The sequence below is a fragment of the Micropterus salmoides genome, unplaced genomic scaffold (assembly GCF_014851395.1).
Source record: "Micropterus salmoides isolate LMB-PRFRI ecotype aquatic unplaced genomic scaffold, ASM1485139v1 Ms_hic_scaffold_19, whole genome shotgun sequence".
NCBI classification, from domain to species: domain Eukaryota; kingdom Metazoa; phylum Chordata; class Actinopteri; order Centrarchiformes; family Centrarchidae; genus Micropterus; species Micropterus salmoides.
In genome coordinates, this window is record NW_024041039.1 from 15,226,451 (window position 1) to 15,250,887 (window position 24,437).

Genomic DNA, 24,437 nt, shown 5'->3' on the forward strand with positions numbered 1-24,437 from the left:
CATAGTTGATAAAACACTTCAGCTCAAGTCCATTTTGTAGCTGTTCTTGAGGTTTCAGTCATATCACATATGATCTTCATCAGCGGGAAGAAGTTTGCTTAGTTTTCACTGAATTGGGGACGTTGAAATTTCCATATTTTGTTTAAGCACTATTACAACTTCTCATCCATGTTGTCTTGAAAGAAAACAGCAGTGGATAAAACAATCTCACCTCTAATGATAAAATGTTTGATATTATACTATTATAATATAATATATAGTAATTGTTATTGTTAAATGATGATAGAACAATATAATCATTGAATTAACTTTTAATCCAACATGACAAGAAGTTTTTAAATTCCCTCTTGGGAAAAAAATGGAAATTTGAAAATCTACAATTGAATGACAACTGAGCAAACTGCTGCTGATGAAGATCAAGTAATATAGTCGAAAGCTCCAGAGCAGCAACTAAATGGAATTTGAGGTGGAATTGTTTTGTGAAAAGAAAAAGTCCATGAACATTGCTTGGTGTTGTGTTTCATACCCTATCAATGTTTGTTTTGACGGAATAAAGCTCACAATGCCCTTTCAATATGGCTCTTAAATCCCTTGTGCACTTTTCCTCTGAGTGGAAATATGAGTTCATGCTGTATACAGATATAAGCTTTGTACTGAAAACATTTTGGATATTCAAGCAAAATTCACATTTTGTGAAAAGATTGTTTTTGAATTTCACAAAAACTGTCCTAGAATATGTATTGTATCTGACATCCCAATGGATAGCATTTATGAGTAGCCTAACTTTTCTGAAAATTAGAATATATGGCATGTAATGACTAAACATAAGAATAAACAGTGTGAAAAACAAGCAAAAACAGCCAGTCAGTGGGCTAATCTTACCACAGAAAAAAGCCAGTTATATCAAGCATTATCTTTTTGTGACTTCCATGCTAGGGAAAGGCTGAGAACCATAACCTGGTTTACAGCAGTCACTCACAAAACAAAGCCATTTACTAACATCCAGAGTAGAAACCGCACTCTCTTCTCTCTCGTTCTACCCTTGCCTCTTCTCACCAATGCTGCTGACTCCACCGATCTGTCAACCACTTCAGTGGCACCCCAGTTTCGTCTGAGGGCCACTGGGACACACATCTTCTCAAAGCAGCTGACACGCTCTGAACCAAAATGGCAGCTTCCTGCCCTGAAATGGTTGCCTTGCCGCATTGATGCTGACTCTCAAGAACGCCTTGAAAATGGCAACCCTACACTGCATGTGTGTGTGTGTGTGTGTGTGTGTGAGCATGTGTTTTATCCTAAAAGGCCGATGCTCTCTATCAGGAGAAGTAGGCGCATGTACGGGAGAGTGACAAGAGGGAGTGGGTGGAGGCGATCTAAGACGATCAGAGATAAGACAGGCATCACAAAATCCACATTCCACCCCACTGCCAGCCCGTGACTCACACACACTCACATGTACATACAGACGCACACACACAGACATACATTTGGCACATAACGCGCACAGCCCAATGAATAATTAACCCATACGAAGAGTCTCTTCTGCAGGGCTTTCAGTTTCTTAACTTCAGCATTGGGGGTGGTGGGGGTGAGGAGAGTGAGGCAGAAAAGCTTGTTTAAGCAAGGGAGCAGAGAGGGGGAGGAGAGGGAGTGGGGAGGGAGAGGGGAGAGGAGAAGGGGGTTCTCTATAATGAAATTTGAAATTTGCAGAACATCAAAGGCTTCTGTAGCCAAGCCGCTGTGGCAGCGGAGCAGAAAGGAGGAGTGAATCTCTTTCTCTCTCTCTCTCTCTCTTTCCCTTTCCCCTTCTCTTTTTCTCTCCATCCTCCCTCTCTGCTAAAATGTGTCTCCCCAGAGCTGGGGAGTGGGGGGGTAGTTGATTAGGAGGAGAGTGTGGGGTGATGGTGGGGGTGGGTTCGAGATGGGTTAGGGTTTGGAGAGAAAAAAGGGAGGGGACAGGGGTTCTATATATACATATGTAGGTGTGTATATGTGGGGGAGAGGGGGGGGCGGGGGCTGTGTGTGTGCATGTATGAACAATAGGTTTTATCAAGCCAGCTCAAATATTGCGTGTGTATGCACACATGCATGTGTGTAGGGCCTTGGAGGGGAGAGTGTGCCCTCTGATAAGGCATCCTAACTTAATGAGCTTGAAAGGGGGAAGCGAGGGAGTGCACAGAGGTTCGGATGATGGTTGGAAAAGGGTGGGGGGGGCATCGTTTGAGGCGAAGTCTTGAGGAGCAGCCGGCGGGTTGTTAAAACGGGGCACAGCATGTCACACAAGCTCACATCTCTCATTCTGGAAAGTCTTCAAAAGTCAGATTTACCCTTCCAAGTATTCCCCAGCTCTCATGTTTTATAGTGTGTCTGTCTGCATGAAAATACACAACTTTTGCTTTGTGCTGAACCAATCGATGGCAACAAGACATCTTTCTCGTGTAACCACAAGACCGTATTGGCTAGGTTATGTCACTTAATAGAACATTTGTTAACTGTTATCAAGTGAGATATTTAGTGAGATATTGTCGAGTACAATGCGGCTGAAATGTTAAAATGCGATTGCTTTTTACAAGAATGAAGGGGTGATCTTCTGCGTTTTCGGTCTTCGGATGTTGAGCCTACTTGTTGTCTTCCCTGGAAGGGAAAAAAACACAAACGTAGGAGCACGCACTGGCTTGCTCCGAGACTGAAGTGTGTGGATCCTCTTTCCCTCTCGAAATGTAGGAGTGTTTGCTTCCTCGCTCACAAAATGTAGGAGCGCTCGCTGAAGATTAGAGCCCAGCTAAAATGGATGCCTGACCTGCACTGAGAAAGAGAGATGAACGGGGGCGGGGGGGGGGACTCTTCATCCTCTGTGCATAGACAGACACATTGAGGGAATACACATCCTTCAGCTCACAGACACAGCGATGTACATGAATGTTTTACATGTAAGGCATTTTGCAGAACCTTTTTTTCACAACCTCACTACAGTCTGTTTTCATTCTGCCTCTCAATAATCCCCCATGCTCTCCTTCTTTCCTTCACTCCATCTCTCCCTACATGTCCGCACCATGTCTGTTTCTCCCTGTCTGTCTTCCACTTCGTCCTCACTCCATCACTCCCGCTCTGTCTCTCTCCTCCTGAGGTCATTGAGGGCAAGCGCGGTGCCGCGGACTACTGGATAAGTATCATGTCAGTCTATTTCATGTTTTCATGGGTTTCATGTGTTTTCAGGCTAAGCCACGGCCTGTTGTTACCAGCACTATACCACTTTGCATCTTTGCTTTCGTTGTACTCCAAAGTGTATTCAAATTTTAAAGATGATAAAGGGCTTTTTGTGTACCAGTGTTCAGGTGTGCATGGTTTCAAATCAAGATTTTATACTAATGAACAAAGATTTTTCTCTTTTGTCTTAATATTCTGAATTACAGTAGTGGAAATTAAGTACATTTAAGTACTAAGTGCATTATTTAAGTATAACTTAGATTTTTTTTATGAAGTACAATGCACTATTATAGATTAGAATGCCCAACAGTATATAAAGTATGTAAAGTGAATAAAATTTGCTTAATCTGGACCAGCTACATCATTAAATGCTGCTTGCACAGTAATGCATCAATAAAGATAATCCAATAACAGCAACATTTGGTTGCTAATGAGTACTTCTCCAATTGATACTTGTGTACTTAATTATGGTAATGCCAGTAAAAAAAATTTGTGAGCACATGAGATGAGAACATCAAGAAAAATTAATAAAACGATAGAGGTGAGTAGAGAAATGGTAAATGGCTGTAACCACACACCAGTAGCAGGAGTGGACTAAGGGATGATTACATAAATCACCAAATTGAGGTCATATCCCTCTTCAAATGTCTTCACCATGAGTCATCGGGTGTCCCAAACTCTATGTCAATGCATGTCTCTTCCCCACCACTCAGCAGCCGTAGGCCTTCCGAGGGGGGAAAAAACAGAGAGAGACAAGACAGTGGGGTAGGAAGAGAGTACATTTTCCTCCTCCTCTTCCTTCTCCACCTCCACCCTCTCTCTCTGGGTGTCACGTCCTATTTGTGTCCCAGGGCCGTCTCTCTGGCGATGGTGATGGCGAACAGGGCTCTCTCGCTTGGCTGGAGAGAAAGGAGGACTTGGTAGCACGAAGCAGTGGTCTCTGCTCACATGGGCGAGAGAGAGAGAGAGAGAGAGAGAAACAGCAATGGAGGGAGATTGAGAGAGTGAGGAAGGAGGAGAGTGAGCGAGCGAGAGAGGGAGAGAGATGCAACCGTTCAGCCATGTCTTTGACAGGGGAGTCTTTCCGACAGGCGTGAAGAAAGGAAGGGCTGACTGGGCTGAGTGAGCCCTTGACACACACACACACACACACACACACACACACTTATCCAGCTTACGAGGACATTGCATTGACTTAAATTAATTCCCTGCCGATTTTACCTAACATTAACCATAAGCGGCACATACCTAACCAAAAACCAAGTCTTAACACTAAAATTTAAACGTTTATTTGTGAGGACCTGATTTTTGTAATGAAATGTGAGGTGTGGCTTTGTGACTTGGTTTTTGTCCCCACAGTTATAAAATAAATGAACACACGTGCGGAACTATACTTAATGTGTCCTGTATTCATGACCCTCTGTTTCATTCCTCACACACTTTTACACACACACAAACAAATTTGCATACACAGATGAACACATTTCTTTCCCTCTACGTAGCCGTCATTTGAACAACATCAGCAGCAGCATCAAAATGCTGAACTTGGGTGGATCTAGTATGCTCTTGCGCTTTTGAATTTTCTCTCCTCCATCATGGCGAGTTACCCTCCACATTTTTCCCTCCATTCCTCTGCTGCTGCTACTGCAGTGTGAGAGAGAGAGAGAGCGAAGCCACATAAGGTTATACACAGTGGCGTGACGCCATGCATTCTGATTTATAGATCTAAAATGGCCGCCATGTTGTGACTGCTGTAGCGGGCTGGATGGAGAGTGGGGGTGTCAGGGTGTGGGTGTACGTTTGCCCAGAATAGCAGACCTTTTCTTGGACATTGTGTTCTCCTCACATGAAATGTCCTCTACCCTGGAGGGTTTGCTACTACAGTGGTTTGGTTATGATGACTGATTAATTAGGCCATGATGTACAAAGCTTCATGCTTGTGTCGGCTGGTTTACTACAATGCTGTTGGACATAGGCAGGCAAAAAGGGTTCTTCTGTGTCCAACAGCACACAATGTGCACTGTAGTTTGGTTTGTGGACATTGGGTCCTTCCTGCAGGGAGATTAGAGCCCTCACATTGTAGCGGTAGCAAGTGAGGACTTAGAGGTCAGCTGCTGCCTCAGCCTCTCGATGGGACTCAGAGCTTTGATTTACTGACTCCACTGCATCTCCTCCTTCGCTCGCGCGCGCGCACACACACACACACACACACACACACACACACACACACACACACACACACACACACACACACACACACACACAGCTTGTACCACACTGCCTCCATGTGGACAACATTATGCACAACCCTACTGCCCTTTATTAACATTATTCCTTTATACATAAGTGGTGATACTTTTTTTTATATATATACATTGTCTTGCACAGTTCACATTGGCTTTAAAGTACCTAGTGGAGGTTGTGTTGTATGTAAAATAGTAATATCCACACTTTTATTCAGCTTAGTTACAGCATCAGCAGAAGATGTGTAGCCAGGCATTTAGACTATCTCTTTTCTAGCATGTATATGGTTTGGTTTAGCAAAGCAGCTAACTCAGCAGACACATTGCTGGGTTAGCTGCAACATTTGGATTAATTAGGAGTTTCTGTTTCTGGCCAGCTTAACTAAAGTGCTGACATTGCCATCCATAAAACCAATCAGCTAAAACCTGCTCCGAAGGATTGAAAGGTTGGGTGATAATTAACCACAAGCAACACATTGCACATAATATGAGACATGGAATATCTAAAAATATTGACTGTTGCAGCTTTAAAGGGGACAACTCCAACCTGGAACATGTGCCAGCCTACTAGCTCTACAATGTCATGTCCGGGGATTAAAATGAAAGTTGTGTCTTTCACTATATTCCACAAAAAATACACTGTTGAACATGAAGAGCAATACAGTTCAACAACAGGAGAGCAGGTGACACTGCAGTCGTCTGAGAAGCTGTAAGACATTTTGATACTTTTTTCCTGCCTTGAAAATGTGTCCTCATGGAATCCATCATAACCTCCATGAATTCAAGCCGACCGCAGCCTCCATAAAGGGAGCGAGCTACAAACCTTAACTGGCAATTTTGAAAGTTTTATCACCTTAAGAAGGATGAAGTCTTCCTTTTAAATTCTCCAACAGTATCCATGACAGCATCATGCAGAGAGACAGGTCATATGCAAAAGTTGATAAGAGCAGGTTGAGCCGGGATTGAATACATTCACCTTCTGTTTCATGGTGCTTGCTGAACCCTGCCAATTGACGCCCCCATAAAGCAAAGCTCCTCAGTGCTGCACACTGTTCTGAGGTGTAGCGCGCTACATGCAAAGCTACTTGTTGCCCACAGACAGTCCCAGTACACCATGAACTTGTTGTTTTGTCAGCTCTCAGGAGCACTGATCTAGAGAGGACTGAGTGCTTGTATTATTAGATAGAGAAAACCACTCAGCACAGCAGGCATTTGATATATCTATCAGAGGTGTTTAATGTGTGTGTGAACCAGTGTGCTTTTTTTAGTGTGTTTGAAACCTTCTCTCAAGGTGTTTAGAAAAGTGTAAGTATGAAAGTGTCTTAAGGAGTTCTCAAAGAGAGCGGATATTCTTTGATGCTTTGTCCCACAGAGAGAGCCACAGAGGCAAGCTGCACTTCAAAAAGAAAGAAAAAGATGCTCCTTTCTTCTGTCACTCAATCACCCTGCTTTCTCGCAGAGGAGCAGAAACTCTTCACTGTATTAGTGAGAGTATTGGAAGTTCACATCCAATACACTACAGAATAAAACAGCCATTTAAGAGGTGTGTTCATTTTGAGGAAGTTGTAGCGAAAGGAGAAAGTAATGCTGAATGTCATGGCTGTGGTGATGGAAAAAGAATCAGAACACATGAAGATTTTGCATGCTAGGAACGTTTTCCTTTTTTAACCTTTAATTGAATGTTGCTTAAACTTAAAGAAAGTGTGTACACGGTGAAGACTTTTAGACATGCATTCTTGCCTGCTGCATTATTATGTAGAGGGCTATCATACAGTTTATTTTGAATGCATTCTGCATGTCATCTGACAAGACACTTTTATCTTTCTGCTGCTTGTCTTTAGTTTTGGAAAAGTGTGACTGTGCAGTAACTATTGTGGGTTATCTTTGTCTTTTGTCCCTAGGCGCTGGATAAAAAAGGCCACAGTCTCATCACTACAGAGATCCGGGAGGGGCAGCAGTTTTACTACGCTGAGGACTATCACCAGCAATACCTGAAGAAGGTACCTAATGGCTATTGTGGCCTCAAAGGCACTGGCGTCTCTTGTCCCATTGGAGCAGGGAAGGATGAGCTGTGAGAGATGTGTGCTGAGAAAGAAAATGATGAGGTGACGAATTAGGATTTTTGAAGGCTATTGTTGTTTACCATCCTTAATGTTTAATTTTTAAAGATATTTGAAACATGGGTTAAATATATGCATTTCCAGTGTATTTTAAACATATTAACATTAGTTAGATAACATGACTAAGCCTGAAGGAACTTAGTGACTATAGTGTCTGCGCTGAAAAACATTCTTTGTATAGCACCTGTAAAACACAAAGGCACTTCATACATAAAGATGTATTTGAATTTGAATTTGAATTTTTTTCAGGATAACCCCTTGAGATGTATCATCTCATTTTCAAGGGGGTCCTATTAAAACAGCATTGAAAAGATGACAAGACTGAACACGAAATAAGATAAATGAAAAGAGAATTTGAACTGTTAAGTTGTAGTGTAGCTGTAGCGGTGTCTGGTGGGCTGCAGCATAAGCCTGAATCCACAAGGTGGCGATATTTCTCAGAAAAACATAGTAGAGCTCCATGGTATTGCATCCTCTTTAATGTCACATAATTGTAGTTAAGAAACCATGTTAAAACTTTGTCTTTCAAAGTTGGTTGATGGAAAGAAAATCATCCAACACTAATGGTTTTACAATCCAGCAACTTAAAGCCTGAACACTGAGAGAGCTCAGACTTTACTGTCCGGCTGACAGTAAGTCTTCAGACTTCTTAAATGCAGATTTTATTATGATTAGTAGCTTAGTAAAAGGCAGCTACAATTACACCAGCTTGAATTAAATGTAATCTTTTTTTTTTATTATCTTACTCTCAATAACTGATGTGAATGTATTAATCTCAATCAATACTTAGTCTGCTTTTATTTTCTTATTTCTTATTATGAAACAATAAAATACATCTACTCCAACCTTTTGTTTATGAACAGTGCACGTGTTTGTGTATGTCAGTGTTTTTTATATTTATTTTTTAAGAGTATTTGTTCCCTTTTCTGCCCCATTTGAGAAGGGACAAACCACACCAATAAGAGCCAAATGGGTTTGACTCACTGTGACACACACATACACATTCAGAGACCACTCATTCTGGATTGCAGAATGAGACACTTGAGGCACTCATGTATGCAATATGATACACACTTTGCCTAAACCCTCACTCCACTCCCCTCATCCCCATAATTATGTGTAAAACTCTTATTATACATCGTATAATTACATAGTATAGATAACTGAGCAATTACTGAATACACATTGTGTGCACTAGTTATTATTAAACACATTTACCTGAAAGTCTATTTAAAAGTGAAAATCACACTCATCGTTGCACTCCAAAATACAGAGATGATATCTAGAAAAAGCTTTTTGGTCGACCGCAGTAGTGTGATTCACCCCGCTCTCGTTTTTCCCCCTCCCTCTCTGCTATCTTTCTTTCTCTGTCTGTGTGTATGTGTCACATCCTGACACCTGTGTGTAGGTGTGGACCAGGGCACAGGTGCAGGTGCAACCTCTCAGGGCCTATTTTTGTATTGGGACAGATATTTTTTGCATGTGTCTGCATGCAGCAGCCATGTGTGTGTGTGTGTGTGTGTGTGTGTGTGTGTGTGTGTGTGTATATATGTATCTATGTGTGTGTCGGGGCATGTGAAGCTGTGGCTTGCTTAATCGAACCGCGCTGAGTGGTGTGTGGTTGGGCCAGCTAGCTGTTTTCCAGTGTCTGCCTATATTTTTGCATGCTGTTGTGTTTTGTCGAGTGTGTGAGTGGAGATAACCTTTAATAAAGTGATCTTCATTTCCTCTGTGTTGAAGAGAGGATGGCATGACAGCTTTAATCTCACAGTGAAATCAGTTTTTCCGCCGTCTAACTTCAACAAGAACTGCCTCAGTGAACCACGGCATGATTCTGTTTATTTCTACCATGTTACAGGGAAGAGGTTATCACAAACTAAGGTTATGAGTGCATTCTATGTGGCAAAAGATTGAGGTTTGCTTTGGAAAATTCCCATGTTTAGTGCAGACACATTCAAAATGACATTTTAGAAGTAGCTGCATAAGTATGTTTTCTGTGTATTCCTTTGTAACAGATTAAAATGGGGCATGGAAATGCATGGTACTCTCATACGCATCCATACACAAACACAGTGAGGCAGAGCAGGACAGGAACCAGGCTGTGTGTGCCCTTCAGACAGAGCCTATTGTCTGCAGATGGGCCTTTAATGGGCCCACAGCTGGCCACAAAGAGCATACCGCTCCAGCTCGCTGCCATGCCTCTCACTGGCCTATTCTCAGTCACCCTGAAGAGAGGAGGTGGCTCACAGGCACACCAACACCACTGTGTAAATGCATTTTATTCAATTATACCCTTAAAAGCATATTTTTTTGTTTTTGTTTTCCCTTTCCTCCTTGATGCTTTGAAACTCAAAGAGAAATCCTCGCCCAAATTGTTTGAAGAAAAAGAAGAAAGAATAGGTTTGCAAAAACGCGTGGCACCGTGGAAGAGTGGGCTGAAACGGAGAGAGAGGGGTGCTTGTTGTTTATAAGAAGTACTCTGCACTCTTACCCACACGTGTACACACACATATAAACACAAGTCCCAACCACTACCTCTAACTCCGTCCTGTACTGCCGCCTAATGCAAAAGGCTTCGCCCACGCAAAAGAAACAAACACACCAAAAAGACACCTTGCAGAGACATGCACCCACACACAAATTTCTTGCACTCTGATACGCTCTCTATTGTGTCCTCCTTTCACAGCTTTTCATTTATCTTCCCCTTGACAGCTTTAATAGATCTTACCATATGTATACAGTACTGTATATGTATACATCATTGAAAATAACATGGTTTGTACTGTTTCCTCTTTAGATGCTATGCCGCTAAATAATTAGTTTCTTTAGACACCAACACGGCATTGTTTGGTGAGGTATATAAATAGAACAATAGCAGAGAGTGGTGTATTCTGGTGCTGTCCTGCCAGCTGGAGAATTGTTGTGCCTTCTTGTCCTGTTCCTCAGATAATTACTTTTCTAGATTGTAGAGGTAGTAGGAACACAATTGGCTATGTGTGTGGGTGTGTTTATCTTCTTCTGCATGCGTGATAGCAGAGGGAAAACAGAGCTCGCCTTTCTATATGGCCAGTACATTTCTCTCATGATGTTATGAGAGTTGTGTGCAGGTTTTTGCTGATGCCAGATGTGTTTGCATCCCCTCCCTTGCTCTCCCTTCCCCTCCCTCTGGTTCCTGCATGGGTGCAGGGTCTCAATCAGAGCATCAGGGTTCCAGGAACCGGAGCACAGCAGTCTCTCTGTGCTGCCCAGAGAAGTGCAGCCTTGTCTGGGTCGGTGCATCTGCAGCCTGGGGGCGAGCCGGGGGAAGAGGGCGAACCCTGGTGCCCCTGCATGCTGGTTTCACTCGAGGTCTACTCCGTCGGCACAGCCCTGACCCCTGAACTCGGTTGATCTGCACATAACCAGAGAAGCTCCTGTCTCTCAGTCATGCACATTTTCACAAACTGAACCCTTAAACAGTTTAGTTTGGTGCAGGAACACCCTCATGAAAAATAAAAAACAAAAAATAGCAAGCTCACACGTACACTTGCAGGCGTTCTTTCCCATAGACAAAATGTCACAGGCCTGTTTCTCCTTTCTACTGGGAATAGCAATGGGTTAAGGGTGGGGGTGGAGGGCAGCACGTGCTGCAGGGCCTAGTTGGCTTGCTAACTGGCCCACTGGCTTTCTGGCTGACGGCCCACACTGTGACACACTGCACCTGGGAGCCTGTGTGTTGTCAGCCATGCTAGCTAGCTCAAGCTACCACCACATGACACACAGGAAACACAGAAATAACTGCTGAGTGTCTTCAGAACAGTAACCACTTACTGGGGGTGTGCTGCTGACAGAAAGGGGTTGAGGAGAGGGGTTAAAGGAAAGTAGAAGACAGAGGAATAGTGGATGGAATGGGATTGGGTGATAGCATTAGGGAGTAAGAAGAGAAAACTGGAAAGGAAAGTGAAAGACGCTAAGGATCTTGCACCTGTGCAGTCTCGTGTAAGAGGAAGATTCCACCGGCCTTGATTCAGACACAATGTTTAACAATATGGTGCATTTACATATCCACTGACATATGCAGTATATCCTGTTTATCATCTCATTTTTATAATCAAGCCACTACAAAGATTATTGCACAACAATGAAAGATTGACATTTTATAGCTGAGGCACTGATGTAACAGCTACATTTCCAAAACATCTCTTATGTTCTTATGTTTTCTGGCTTTATCTGTTTTGTCCATCTGCGCCTTGAGTCATCTGAGCTCCACCTCGCACAGGTGTGAGAGTGGAGTCAAGTTTTAACGCTACCACCGAGCCCTTGATTAGAGCCCAACACAGGAAAGTGTTGTGAAACATTTGGGCTAGCAGGTGGTGATGTGCTGATGTGTCACCATTCTGAGGAAAGAGGACAGAAACAGGACACACACACAGTTTGCATTGCAACATGCACAAACCATGGTTTCTGTACGCTTGCCACAGACAACTAATTTCTGCCAACAGTGCAGACTGAATCATCGGTTTTCAGGGGGAAGAGCCAATGTGAGGCAGTGGCATAAGTGGTTGTATCATCTGTTTCTGAATGAATATATGTTTCTGTCCATGTTAAAGATGTGAAGGCAATGAGTAGATAGTGGGAGAGTAAAAGAGAAGAGAGGAGAGATGGTGCTGGCTGCACCAGGAGGAAGCTGTGTCTGATGCTTCTCCATGCAGCTGCTCCCAAACACCCACACTCTTCCTGTTGGAGTGTGCGTGTGTATGTGTGTTTACTTTTTGTGTATACATCTAGTCTCATACTTCCACATAAGGAACGGGAAACCTGTATTCTTCCGACAAAAAAGTATATTTTCCAAAATTTTTACTGGCTTAGTGCTCATTTTATTGAATTAAATAATAATCTTAAAAATATTTAAGTGTGGACCATATTATGCCAGGGGTCTCGTAAGTATTTCTGAAGAGGCAAAATAGAATGATACTTTAAACACTACGCTGTAAAGACAGATCAATAATTTACGATCAAACAGAAAACTGTCTCAGAACAAAAAATTCAGTGGTGCAGCTTGAAAAGTAGAACATCAGGTATCCTACTGAAGACGCGGTTTAAAGTAGCTGAAGTTAGTTTCTCCTGCCTGGCTGAGGCCCTCTGTGTCTTTTCAAAGAAACACTGGCCTCAAAAAACATCCGCTGGTGGAAACACTGGCCTGACAGTCAGTGAATGGAAAGGTTTGAGGTGAGAATGTGGCCACACTGAGGTGTCAGCAGGGTGTGCGATTTTGTGTTTGTGTGTGTGTGTTTGTGTGCATGTATGTGGTGGTCTTTCTTTCCATCACAATGAAATGCAAAGGACTTTTTCATCAGCCACACCGATGTTGTAACTGACTGGTGGGTTTACTGCACCTTTGTATCCGTTCAGGTTGACCTCTGACATGCTTGTCCTCTACAGTAACATTTGCTTTTATTTCAAATGCTAGAAAGTCAATACTTTGCAACTGATTTTTTTGATTTCGTATTTAAAAGAATACAAAGTAGAAATATATCAACATTATCAACATATCACAATCTTGAGCAAATGCATGATGAAATAAACTATGTTGCGTTTTGCCCATCTAATGTAATAATAACCAATTACGAACTGAAGCCAGTTTAAATTGGATTAATCAGTCCTGTAATTTGGAAGAGAGCAGGCCACAGCACACTTATCCCTGGCTGAAAGAGGACAGTTTGCTTTACAGTCAAATCAACATCAAGTCAACTGAACTAAACACACATTTGTCATTAAGATAACATTGTCAAATCAGGTGTTACTGTGTATCCAAATATGTAAACCATAGTCAGCATGCCAACTGATCAAATGTTGCTCAACAACTGAGATATCAAATTGGATCGGGATACTGTGATGACTGGAGGCTCCTCCTTTGCATTGTTCTTCGTATGTGAGTGCTGCTGGTGCTGACTACTGAGGCAGGATACAGTACATCTGTTTCACACTACATAATGATGGGGGATCAGCACCAAAACTGTGTGACAGACTATCACATTACAGGGGTGCCAGTTCAAACTGGATTGCTATTATTGAAGGAAATTAGAGTTTTGGCAATTAACAAACAGGATTTCCTGTTTAAATTTTTTGATTAAAGTCACACTTTTTGGCTCAAAAGGACTTTCAAGTATATTTTGATTCAGTTCTGAACCTCACTACTCTATTCATGTTGACAGGGCTGTATGTGAGTGAGGTCAGAAATATATCTGGAAAAAAAAAGAATCAATTGATCAATAGAAAATTAATCATTTTGATGACAGATTGTCATTTTTCAAGAATGAATACTAAACATTACTAGTGCCAGCCTCTCAGTTGTGAGAGTTTGCTGCGTTCTTTATCATATGTGATAGTAAACTGGATATCTTTGAGGTGTTGGGTGCAATTCGACGATGTCACCTTGCGCTTTAGGAAATTGTGATTAGCATTTACACCATTTTCAGAACATTTTATAGACAAAAGAATTTATCTATTAAATGTTTTTCAATGAAATCACTTATTAATAAATGTAATTTTTACTGCCTTATTGTCAATAGGCTCTAACCTCACTTAGAAATGAAGCACATGCCTGTTTTCACTGTTGCTTGGAACAGCCACTATTCTGCTTTTACAGCGACAACACCGCAGCTAACGAAATGCAATCCACTAACACCATAAAACAACCGCCTCCCAGCACAACACAGACTCCAAAGTAAACTCCACGTAAGTATTAGCTCGCCGGTTAACTCCGAGCAGTTGCTCACATTACCCGGTGCATTGCAATACATAATGTTAAAGCTTTCCACATTACTTTACCAGCTAACACGATTCTGTGTTCTTTGATTACTATCCTGTGTACCACCGGTATTAAGTGTTTTTTTTTAGCCTGCAAGAAAGGATCTAACACTACAAAGCAAAATTTGGAGTGATTTGTTAAGACTAACCTTGATGTAAGGCAGGAGCGGCCAGATAAGGTTAGCATGTATCTACCGCTGTTTGCTTCGTAAGACTCAATTTAGATTTATTGTGGTTTTACTGATACTCAGGTATACAGCTTCTCCACCGTCTCAGTCGCTGTAAATTGGAATCTACAATAATGCAACATAACGGCACAGAACAACAACACAATAGAAGAGCCACTACAGTAAGGTTACTTACTGCAGTCTGTTATAAGGTGTGACAACAATCTCATTATAATATTCAGTCCAGCTCACTAATTGTTACATTATTATCCAATACATTTCTGTCTATAGCCGCTGTCACACTGCTTTTTCTAAGGGTGGGAGTATTGTGCCAATATGCCAGCTCGCTGCGGTGTGTGAGCCGTTAACGTTGAAGTAACAAAGACTGAACGTGTCTGGAGAAAAGACACAGCCGGTGTGCCGGTGTTTCCGCGTTTATTGTGGGATCTCTGTATGAAAGCGGTTGTGTTTCATGTTATGCTTGCTCATGAGTTCAAGCGAGCACGTGTACGAGCACACACCCGGTTGCAATCTTAAAACCACACCGCTAGTGGCCACTGAAAACTAATACCCCTTTAATAAGGAAAGAATTTCATAGATTAGCTGATAATCGTATATGTTTATTTTGTTAGAGGGAGATTTACATTGCATTTCAATGTGTTATAGAAAGAATAAGAAAAATAAAGTACTTCCCAAAAATTCAGATATCAGAATATTTTTATTTTGAAAGATGTGCAGTATATTTTAGGTGTCTGTGTTTGCGAAGAAACATGAATGGAGCACTCTGTGACAGCTACCAGCGCCTACTTATTCATTACATATTCTCTGATATTGCCGTAACCTTTGATGACACGTGCGTCTTGTTCCTCTTCAGCCTCCTCTTCTTCTCTTCTACTTTTACTTATGTCTTTGTCTTGCTCACTTGCTTCTCTGTCTGCCACACTCTTTCCCCCTTCTTCTCTTGGGGCCGAGTGAGATGAGTACAAGACAGGGGAGAGTGTGAGCTGTGGTGAGCCACAGACCAAAATAACTGGTACTTTTTTTTTATAAAAACACATGTGCATCCACCCACACATAAAGTCACACATGCGTGCACGGTCTCTCACTCACACAGAGGTCCCTTTTACTTGAGAATCCCTGGAGAGAGGTGTAGTGGATATATTTTGGCCCGTGCCACTAGTGATTGTGTGTCTTGATACCCAGTGCTGGAAATGGAACTCCACAGAGAGTGAAACAGGCCATGTGTAGATGCTGTTGATGTGCTACAAAAGTTTTGTGAACTGTCTGGACTTAAAACTAGAACGTAATGTTCATGGATTAAACTATTAAACAATTATTCTTCATCTTCTCCAGTCAGATGTGAGTTACTATTCTCTGTCTCGCTCTCACTTTCTCTCTCTGTTTCCTTCTCTGGTGACAGATCCTGCAGCCTCCTTGTCAAGCTGGCATACTGGCATCATTCTAAAACTGGTATTAGGCATTTCCTGCTGCGTCCGTTGGCGGGTGAAAAGTGTGTGTGAGTGTGTGAGTGTCTGTGTGTGTGTGTGACGGGGCGGAACGCACCTGGTCCGCGCAGCTGTGGGGATCCTAGCAGGGGGGAGAGAGAGAGAGAGAGAGGAAGGAGAGAAAGAGAGGGATGGGAGGAGACGAAAAGGGGGCCCTGTGTGCTGTATTGGGGACCCGACAAGTTCAAATAGATAAAAAGAAAGAAAGGACAATGTGGGGAGAGATGGAGGGACACGATTTCTAGGCACAGTAGCTTAGCAGGCTTACACTACTCACTGTATCCACAAGTTGCTGGAACTGCCCTTTTAAAAAGGACTCATTCTGTTTATTAGAATCGGTCTGTTAAAGACAAATTTGTAAGAGTAAGTTTCTGCATCAGTGACGTGACAGAAATCAGTGTGCTCTGTTTCTTTTCTCTGCTAAGGTTTGACAATGATCTTAAACATTCTGCTCCGTCCACCCCGTGTATATACTATTATAAGATATTGTCAGATGATAATATTCATTTCTCATGAGAAGGGACATGAAGTGCACATAAAAGTAAGCTTTACCTGCACAATGATTCACCCATTTGATGATTGCCATATTGCATGTAACACTAAAGGAATTCTATTGTGGTTTAAAATGCATCTGATTTACATTTTTTCTGACAATTGTGCTTTGTGTGCCCTGTTTCCTCCTTCAGTTCCCGAGTCTTAGAAATAGAACTGAAAATTGTGTCAGTCTATACTAGGATGCAGTTCTTCTACTCTTCTGCAGAGGGGGCAAGGAATCTGGGAACAAAAGAATGGAAGAGCAGTGATAGAAAGATTTTTTACATTGCAGATTTAAGTGTGAGCAAATAGACCAATGATAAGAGGAAACCACGTAGGAACCCACACTATGAGGAAACAAACAAATGTGATAATCAGGCTTTTGCACAGCTCCTCCAGGATGTAGAAAGAGCACAGATGTGCTGACACACATGCACACACACGTCTATTCTATTTCACAGCTGGACGACCAAGTAGCAGTCAGCACTGGTGAGGTCGAATGACCAGGTCAAAGGCCAAGCCACAGAGAGCTGCAGTAGAGGAAAGGGGAGCAAGAGGGCATCAAGCATGCACATACTCATACTCTCACACACACATTTATTAAAGTCATCATGACTATTGCAACTCTTAAACCTTTGCTCCAGATGGGCAAAGAAGGCAGAGAATGTCTGAGGCTGTTTGGTCAGAAGTAAAAGGCTGGACACAAACACACCACCAGCATAGCAGTCAGAGCTGTTGTAATTTGATAAGAAGCCAGGCAGGACAACATGGGTCAACATCAAAGCAGCAACTGAGTACCTCAGTTCCCAATATGTTTTCCTTCATTCTTTTAACATAAGAATATAGTATATAATGTCAAAATTGGAAGGTTATTGTATTTTACAGACACTGTTGTAGGGTGAAATGGTTCTCTGGTTATGTATTTGATCACTCCTTATGTTGAAATATACTGTGGATTTTAATGTTATCATGCCTGAGGCTTTGTAACTATTGGAAGGTGAAAAAGCACAATCTTAAACATTTTTTAAGTTAAATTTAAAAGCAAGAAAATGCACCCTTGTTGAATTCACCACACTCAGGGGGTTTGCTGCTACGGCTTTACTTTCTTACTTATGATGGCTAATGTTAGGAAACTTTAAATATAGCTGTATGACTGACATCACCATGTCAATTTGCTGACTTTATGACTATATTGTACTTAAGCTACTGTTGGCATTTAAATTTATCCTCCATCTGTAGCCACCATGACGGCTGTTCAGCTCAAGTTATATAGTCTCATTTTGACTGGTGTGCAAGTTGTTGCTAAGAACTGTATGAACTACTAGCTGTGGCCTGGAAATCCAGAATAGCTGCTTCTTCATAATATTCAGGAGATGTCAGGTCACAGCAGGTGAAATGAAGTCTTAATTGCCTAGAAGTGACCAGACTAATGCATTACACATTGGTGTGCTGGTAAGTGCTGTAATTATGGAAAAGTGGATTTAGCAGCTATTTCAAAATGCCCAATCACTACCTAATGTGACCTTTGAATAGACAGACATTTGTGTGTGCGTGCGAGTGGACTTGGGTTTGTTATTAGTGTTTCTTCGTGTGGCTGTAAAGATCATTTGGACAGTCTATTTTGAGAGTGACAAGTATACGGAATTAAATTACAGAGAATTTGTGGTCTCTTATATGAGGAAAACAGTCAAGACATCAGGGGTAAAAGCTGCTATACAGCAACAGTGAAATTTTGTGGGGGGTTTTCTAGCTTCCATATTTATTCCGAAATCCCTGAGAAGGACTTATTAATAATTGCTAAATAATTTCTTCACATTTTTCTGTATATACTGTATGTATATAAGCTAGGGTTTGATTAATGATTGCGTCCCACTCCAGCCCTCCTGTACTCTGGCCCATCAACAGCCAGGCAACCCCCACCTTTTTTGTGCAGCAAACTGTGAGAGCTGCACTTCTTTCCCGTAACGAAAAAAAAATAACATTTGAAACCACTAAATTCTCATCTTTCCTCCACTTATCTAACAGCTACCTTGTTGTTCAGTTTGTTATTTTTTACTTCAAATTACCTGTAACACACGCGCGACCTTATCAGTAGATTAAGATATGCTAAGTAACTTGAATGGTCAACGATGCACGTTAGTGACCCCTGAGTTCAATTAGCCCCGGCATGCAGCCTAATTTCACAGCGTGTGACCCCTGCTGCTGCACAGACACACTCACACAGAGAAACATCCTTTGAAGGAAACACCAGCGAGGGGGCCGACCAAGGGGAATGGGTGAGCGAACGCAGGACCTCAGATGGATGACAGAGAACACGGGTGAGAAAGGAGGAGGAGAAGAGATTCAGATGGGGACAAGAGGTGACATTGCATCCTTAGTGATGGATGAATGTTCACAAACAGAGATAGTATCTTTAGATGCTAGATGACCCTTGACCCAACCCATAAGGTCTTTGGTGAACACAACAACTCCAACATTTGTTTAGAAACTGAGAGAGAGAGAGATCATGAGGCAGAGATGAGTTTGTGGAGGAGAAGATACAAGAGGGAAACTACCAGCAGGGCACCTTCTCCTTTTTAATGTAAGACATATTAATAGCATATATACTTATACTACTCATAAAATAAGACAGTTTGTGCTGGTATTAAACTCATAATAAATAATAAAATAAAAGGATACTCAATTCTGGTGCATCAGTTGAAGAGATTCCTGATGAGTCATAGATCGATTCAAGGCTATTCCGATACAGGGTTTATATAGTTTTTAACAAATATATATATATATAGTAGTATAGTGGGGAAGTGTATTGTTCGATGTTGTGTTTATAGTTGTATTTACATTATCACATGATATGGGTGTATTTTGTTTTAATATAGACCCCAGTAAAAGTAGCTGTTGCAGTGGTAACAGCTGGGGGAGGTCCAAATAAATAAATAAACAAATACTTCATGCAGCATAATGTTTTTCCATATGAGACGATAATGATAATGTCAGGTGTCATTGGTATTCTGTTGTAGTGGGAAAATCAGAGGTATTGGCTCATATGCAGTTAAATTGAACACACATGAAGGCAAAGTTTTGCTAAGTGATGGTATTTAAACACATTTGTATTCTCATAAACAGAGGGGGTCTTAAAATTAGGCAAAAGTAAGGCAACTGCGTAAAGCCACGGAAGCCAAAAGGATGCAACAAAACACAAACACGAGGGGAAAGGTAAAGGGAAAAAGAAGAGAAGGAGGTATGGGGAAGCCCTCTGGCCTCTCTGTCTCCAGCCAGTCTACCTCAACATCTGGAGCTCACATCAGACTGGCACTGCTGGAGAGAGGGATGAGAGGAGGGAAAAGAGAAAGGTATAGATGAAACGGAGGTAAGAGAAAGCAAATGAATGAAATGAGAGGTAAAAAATCTGATTTTGAAAATCAGTTGTTTTTTTTCATGGGACTAAACATAGGCTGAACAGTAAGTGTGTTCATACATCTGTGTTTGTGGTGTGTGTGTGTGTGTGTGTGTGTGTGTGTGTGTGTGTGTGTGTGTGTGTGTGTGTGCTGATGATTTTCCAGTGATCATCTTCAATGCACAGCAGAGAAAGCATGAACACTGGTTAGCTTCTGTGGCAGGAAATAGAACAACCTGTGATCTCTGCAAAAACACTAATGGAAAACCTCACTCATAGAAAACGTGGGTGTGTATGCATAAAAACACAAGGTGTGTTTATGTGTGTGCATTTGAATACCTGCATGTGAGCGGTGGGTGCCTTGGAAGTTGTCAAAATTATGATTATTCCACAGACTATGCACACCAAGGTATGTGTTTTCTTAAAGAAGAATAAATGCAACGTACATCTGCTTTTGCAGCAATTAACTCGAGAACCACAGACTTTCCTTTACAGATAACAAGTGAGACTTCCCTTAGAAATGTGCAAACAACAGACTAGACAAACCCTAACCTTTTCACAACATTTCGTTACAGCTAGAAAATATCACTCTGTTTTCAAAAGTTGAACTATATTTGGTCTAACTGCTGATTTTATGTAAGATTGTTTTTAAATCCTCACTGCTGCTGCAGCCTTATTCCTTTCATTTGCCGCTCAATCTCTCACAGATTTGTTGTGGCAATAATTAATTCAAACCTGGGTTAAATTGTGTGTATGATGATTTTTTGTTTAGTTTTATATATGCTGTTCTGTTGGCAAATTGGTGACATACAAGGCAACGTGGAATGTGCTTGAATGTTGAGACAGTCACGGGAAGTAGTGTGATTACTGATGACTATAGTGTGATTAATGATTACTCTGAGTTATGCTGTTGAAATAAACCCCATCGATCTAGTCTCAAGCTGGTGAAAAGACATTCTTAGAATTACATGTAAATTCAGTTTGAGCCTGGTTTCTGGTAAGTGTGTGTAGTAGGTATTATCTCCATTAGCCACACTAATCTAGATATTCTTGTTGGCCAGAACGCTAAACCAGAGATGACAGCCATCAGTCACTGATAGAAGTGTCTTGTTTTTGATGCCATGATGGCCTGAAAGCTGATCTCTGAGTAACATTTCTCTCATGTTTCACGGTCATGTCCTCACTTTTTGAGACTGATGTCTTAACTGGCTCAATTCAATCTGGTTTTCCAGAGGAGAGTCAACTGGGTCAGTTGGGAAATTCAGTTGAAATCAAACCTCTTACGCATTGATAGACCTGTGTGTGTGTGCGCGCGCATATGCATGCGTGAATGGGTGGGAGGGGGTCACAGGGATGTTCTTGACTGTGTCATCTCCAGCAGCTGTTTCCCTCAAACCCTGCCTCGCCCCCTCCTCCCCCTCCCACCCCATCGCCTCACAATGAAACCAATACAAAGGAACAGGAAGTGCCTCCTGTTAACTGGGGCCCAATCAAAGCCATCATTATTCCCGTGTCAGATATTTTACAGGAAATAGCTTCTCAGAAAATATGCCAGCTGTGCAGGGAGTGTGGTATTATTGTCTTATAGGTCTTGGCTGTTTTTGCTTCTTTTTTTTTTCACTTATCAGTTGCTGCTAACAAAAGGACACATAGACCCGTCACGACCACGTGCGCGGCACACTGCCACTGCTGTGCGTTCACAAGGCAAGCCAGGCACTGTGTTCTCTGGGGCTGCGTGGTTATTGTGCGCACTGTGAAAAGGGCTCCCCTGCTGTGCCTGCACCGGCTTCTTTGGTTCCCATCCTGAACAGAGCAATTGTCTTTTTAAACCGTGCAAGCGGGGCTGAGCCCCGAGAGCACACAGATGCAAGAGTACATATATGATCGCACACACACCCAGCTTTGCCTCCTAAAGCCGCATCTGTAAGAACGCTGCTCAAATTACAGCATAAACGGTGGGTTCAGGTGAAGCTTAACATTTGCCAGATGCTGCGGCAAAGTCACCAGGAGGTTAGCCTAACATTGGAGTGTTGTTGTTGGTCGGGGAGGGTGGAATCATCTGCCTCCCTAACAAAGGGGGGCACACATCTGGCGTGAACAGAAAAGTCATTTATGAGCATTATCTTAAACGAGCGTGAAGAGCAGCACTAATGTTTTTGCTTATCTGTGATATTTAAACAGCAGAGTGGATCTTAAGTTTTGAGATCGATTGGTCTTGCAGCTGAAAAGAAAAGAAGCTTCTCGGCTGATCTAATCTTCAGTTTGTCCTCTGTAATCTCTCTGTCTCTCTGAGGCCTTGCAGACGTCTGGAGGACAATAATTAACTCAAGTCACTCAACGCGTTGACACAGGTGAGCACTACTCAGGTTGTTAAACAGTCATTATAGGGCTGCTGTGATGTGAATGAACACACACACATTTGGTTGACCACTGACACTGCCATAGTTTGTCTGTCACGTTAGGCTGAAGCCTATTCAGTTACAAAATGTCACTTTTAACACTGATTAGATACAAGAGATCTGGCAGAATCCTCCACACTTTTATCCTCTGCTGACGCTCGTCAGCATAACCCGTGCCGTTTCTGAATGCAATACAGAGACATGATGATTTGTATCTGTTAAACACTAGTTCTCACCTCTTATAAACTGGGCTTTGTCAGGCCTATCTCTTGTTTTGGCCAAAGAAGCTGCTCTGTGTCCTTCACTGTGAAGCTTATCAGTGGTGTTTGAAGTGCTCATCTTTATCTGAGCTCACTGTGTTGAGGTCATCAGCCTGACCCAGTGGTCTCTATCTCTGACTTCACTATTTTTCTGGTGTCCTGCCGTGCAGATAATTTTGGTTTGACTTGCCCAGGTTTTTGAGATATCAAACAAATGGTGCTTTTGCCTTTTAGTGTGATATTAACGTAGTATATATACAGAGATGGTAAACAGAGAGAGAGGGTGTGAGGGGGGTGATGACATATGACAAAGTTTCCTGCCTTGAACTGAACTGGGAACTTCGTAGGCGTCTAAGCGGCTGTTCAGACTGAAAATAGCACTGCGATTAACACACAAAAAGCTGCTGTGTTAATGTGTGTGTGTGTGTGTGTGTGTGTGTGTGTGTGTGTGTGTGTTGCTACAGGTACAAGTGCAATACATATAAAGTAATCACAGCAGCAATGGTTTTATTCTTGGCCGTAATGATTGCGTGAAAAACAAAAATACCCTGTTCAAATGAAGAATTAATTCACCAGAAATGCATGTCTTTGCCTGGCTAAAGCAGCACTTTGCTGGATGACTTTGCATAGTTGTGCAACAAATGTTCACCCAGGTCCAGTATGCTGCTTTTTTTTCAACTAAGCCCTATATCAGTGTTCCCAGTGCATCAATACAGTGGTATCAATGGAATTAATGAGGTACCTGCATTTTATACTGCCATTCTAATGTCGTTCTGACATGGCCGTAGACCGCTCAACTACCAAGACACACTCTACGATTACTGCAGCTAGCCCAATACACAGAGGCAATAGAATTTTGTTTGCGAAACCAAAGAAATTGCATTTAAAACATTCAGCAGCAGTTTGTCTTTCCAGAAGCAATGTCCTGATTACTGTGGATAACTCGCAAAGCTCATTGTGAACAGTTTTCACTGGAAGAAGTCTGTATCAAGAAATAATCCCTTTGAGAACTCCAGGGATCTCTATGGATTATCCAGAATAAAGGAAACAGTAAAGACACATTTCTCTTAAAGATATATTCCTTCAATGATGTGTGCACCACACATGAGATTCCATGGAGGTAGATATCTCTGAGATGTATAAAAAGTGTAAGTAAGAATATATGTTCATGGGTTTTTTTATTATTTGGGTAAACCAACCTTTTACTGTATCCGTTCACATAAAAATATATTGGTTTGGTTTAAGTCTTTAATCTTTTTTTCTCTGTTGCCATTTAAATTTGTGAAAACTGGCTTCTACAGACCATTTTCCTCATTTGGCCATTCTGGGGACTTGGAGGAAGCAACATTTTTAGAAATCTTGAGTGGCTTTGACCCTCCACTTTGGCCAGATTCTTAACTTAGTGGTGAGAGGATATTTTCAGTAAATTACAGAGTAGCCAGAGAATGTTAGCCGGAAATGTCCATAAAACAATACACACAGACCAGACATAGCTAAACAGATTTAGGAATTTCCTGGTAGTGTTACTCTCTTTGGGAGTGACTCATGGTTGTGTTACTTACTCTCAGAAACAATACTTTACGCACATTTTTGCTTAGTACTGTTTATAAGCAGCATCAACAGCAGCGACTGAGGTGCAATGAGTCTCAGAAGATTGTCTTCTTAACCCTGGGTCATAGCCTGAAATGGTTCACAGACAGGACAATAATAAAAAAAAAAAACTCCTGAAAGACAGACACACATTACGTTTTTTGTGTTTTTGATGATTTCACACACAAAACCCCAATTAAGGCTTGCCCCATAATACCCAGCTGAACAT

The 24,437-nt window shown here is 41.8% G+C and overlaps 1 protein-coding gene across 3 annotated transcripts in view; it reads left to right on the top strand.

The window, feature by feature from the left end:
* si:ch1073-358c10.1 (mitochondrial peptide methionine sulfoxide reductase) overlaps positions 1-8,411 on the top strand; it is a 32,370-nt gene extending 23,959 nt beyond the window's left edge. For all 3 annotated transcript variants that reach the window (XM_038729570.1, XM_038729569.1, XM_038729571.1), the window contains one exon: positions 7,352-8,411. In XM_038729570.1, coding sequence (XP_038585498.1) covers positions 7,352-7,525 — 174 coding nt within the window. In that variant the 3' untranslated portion in view covers positions 7,526-8,411. The remainder of the gene's footprint in view (positions 1-7,351) is intronic.
* Positions 8,412-24,437: the final 16,026 nt, after the last annotated feature.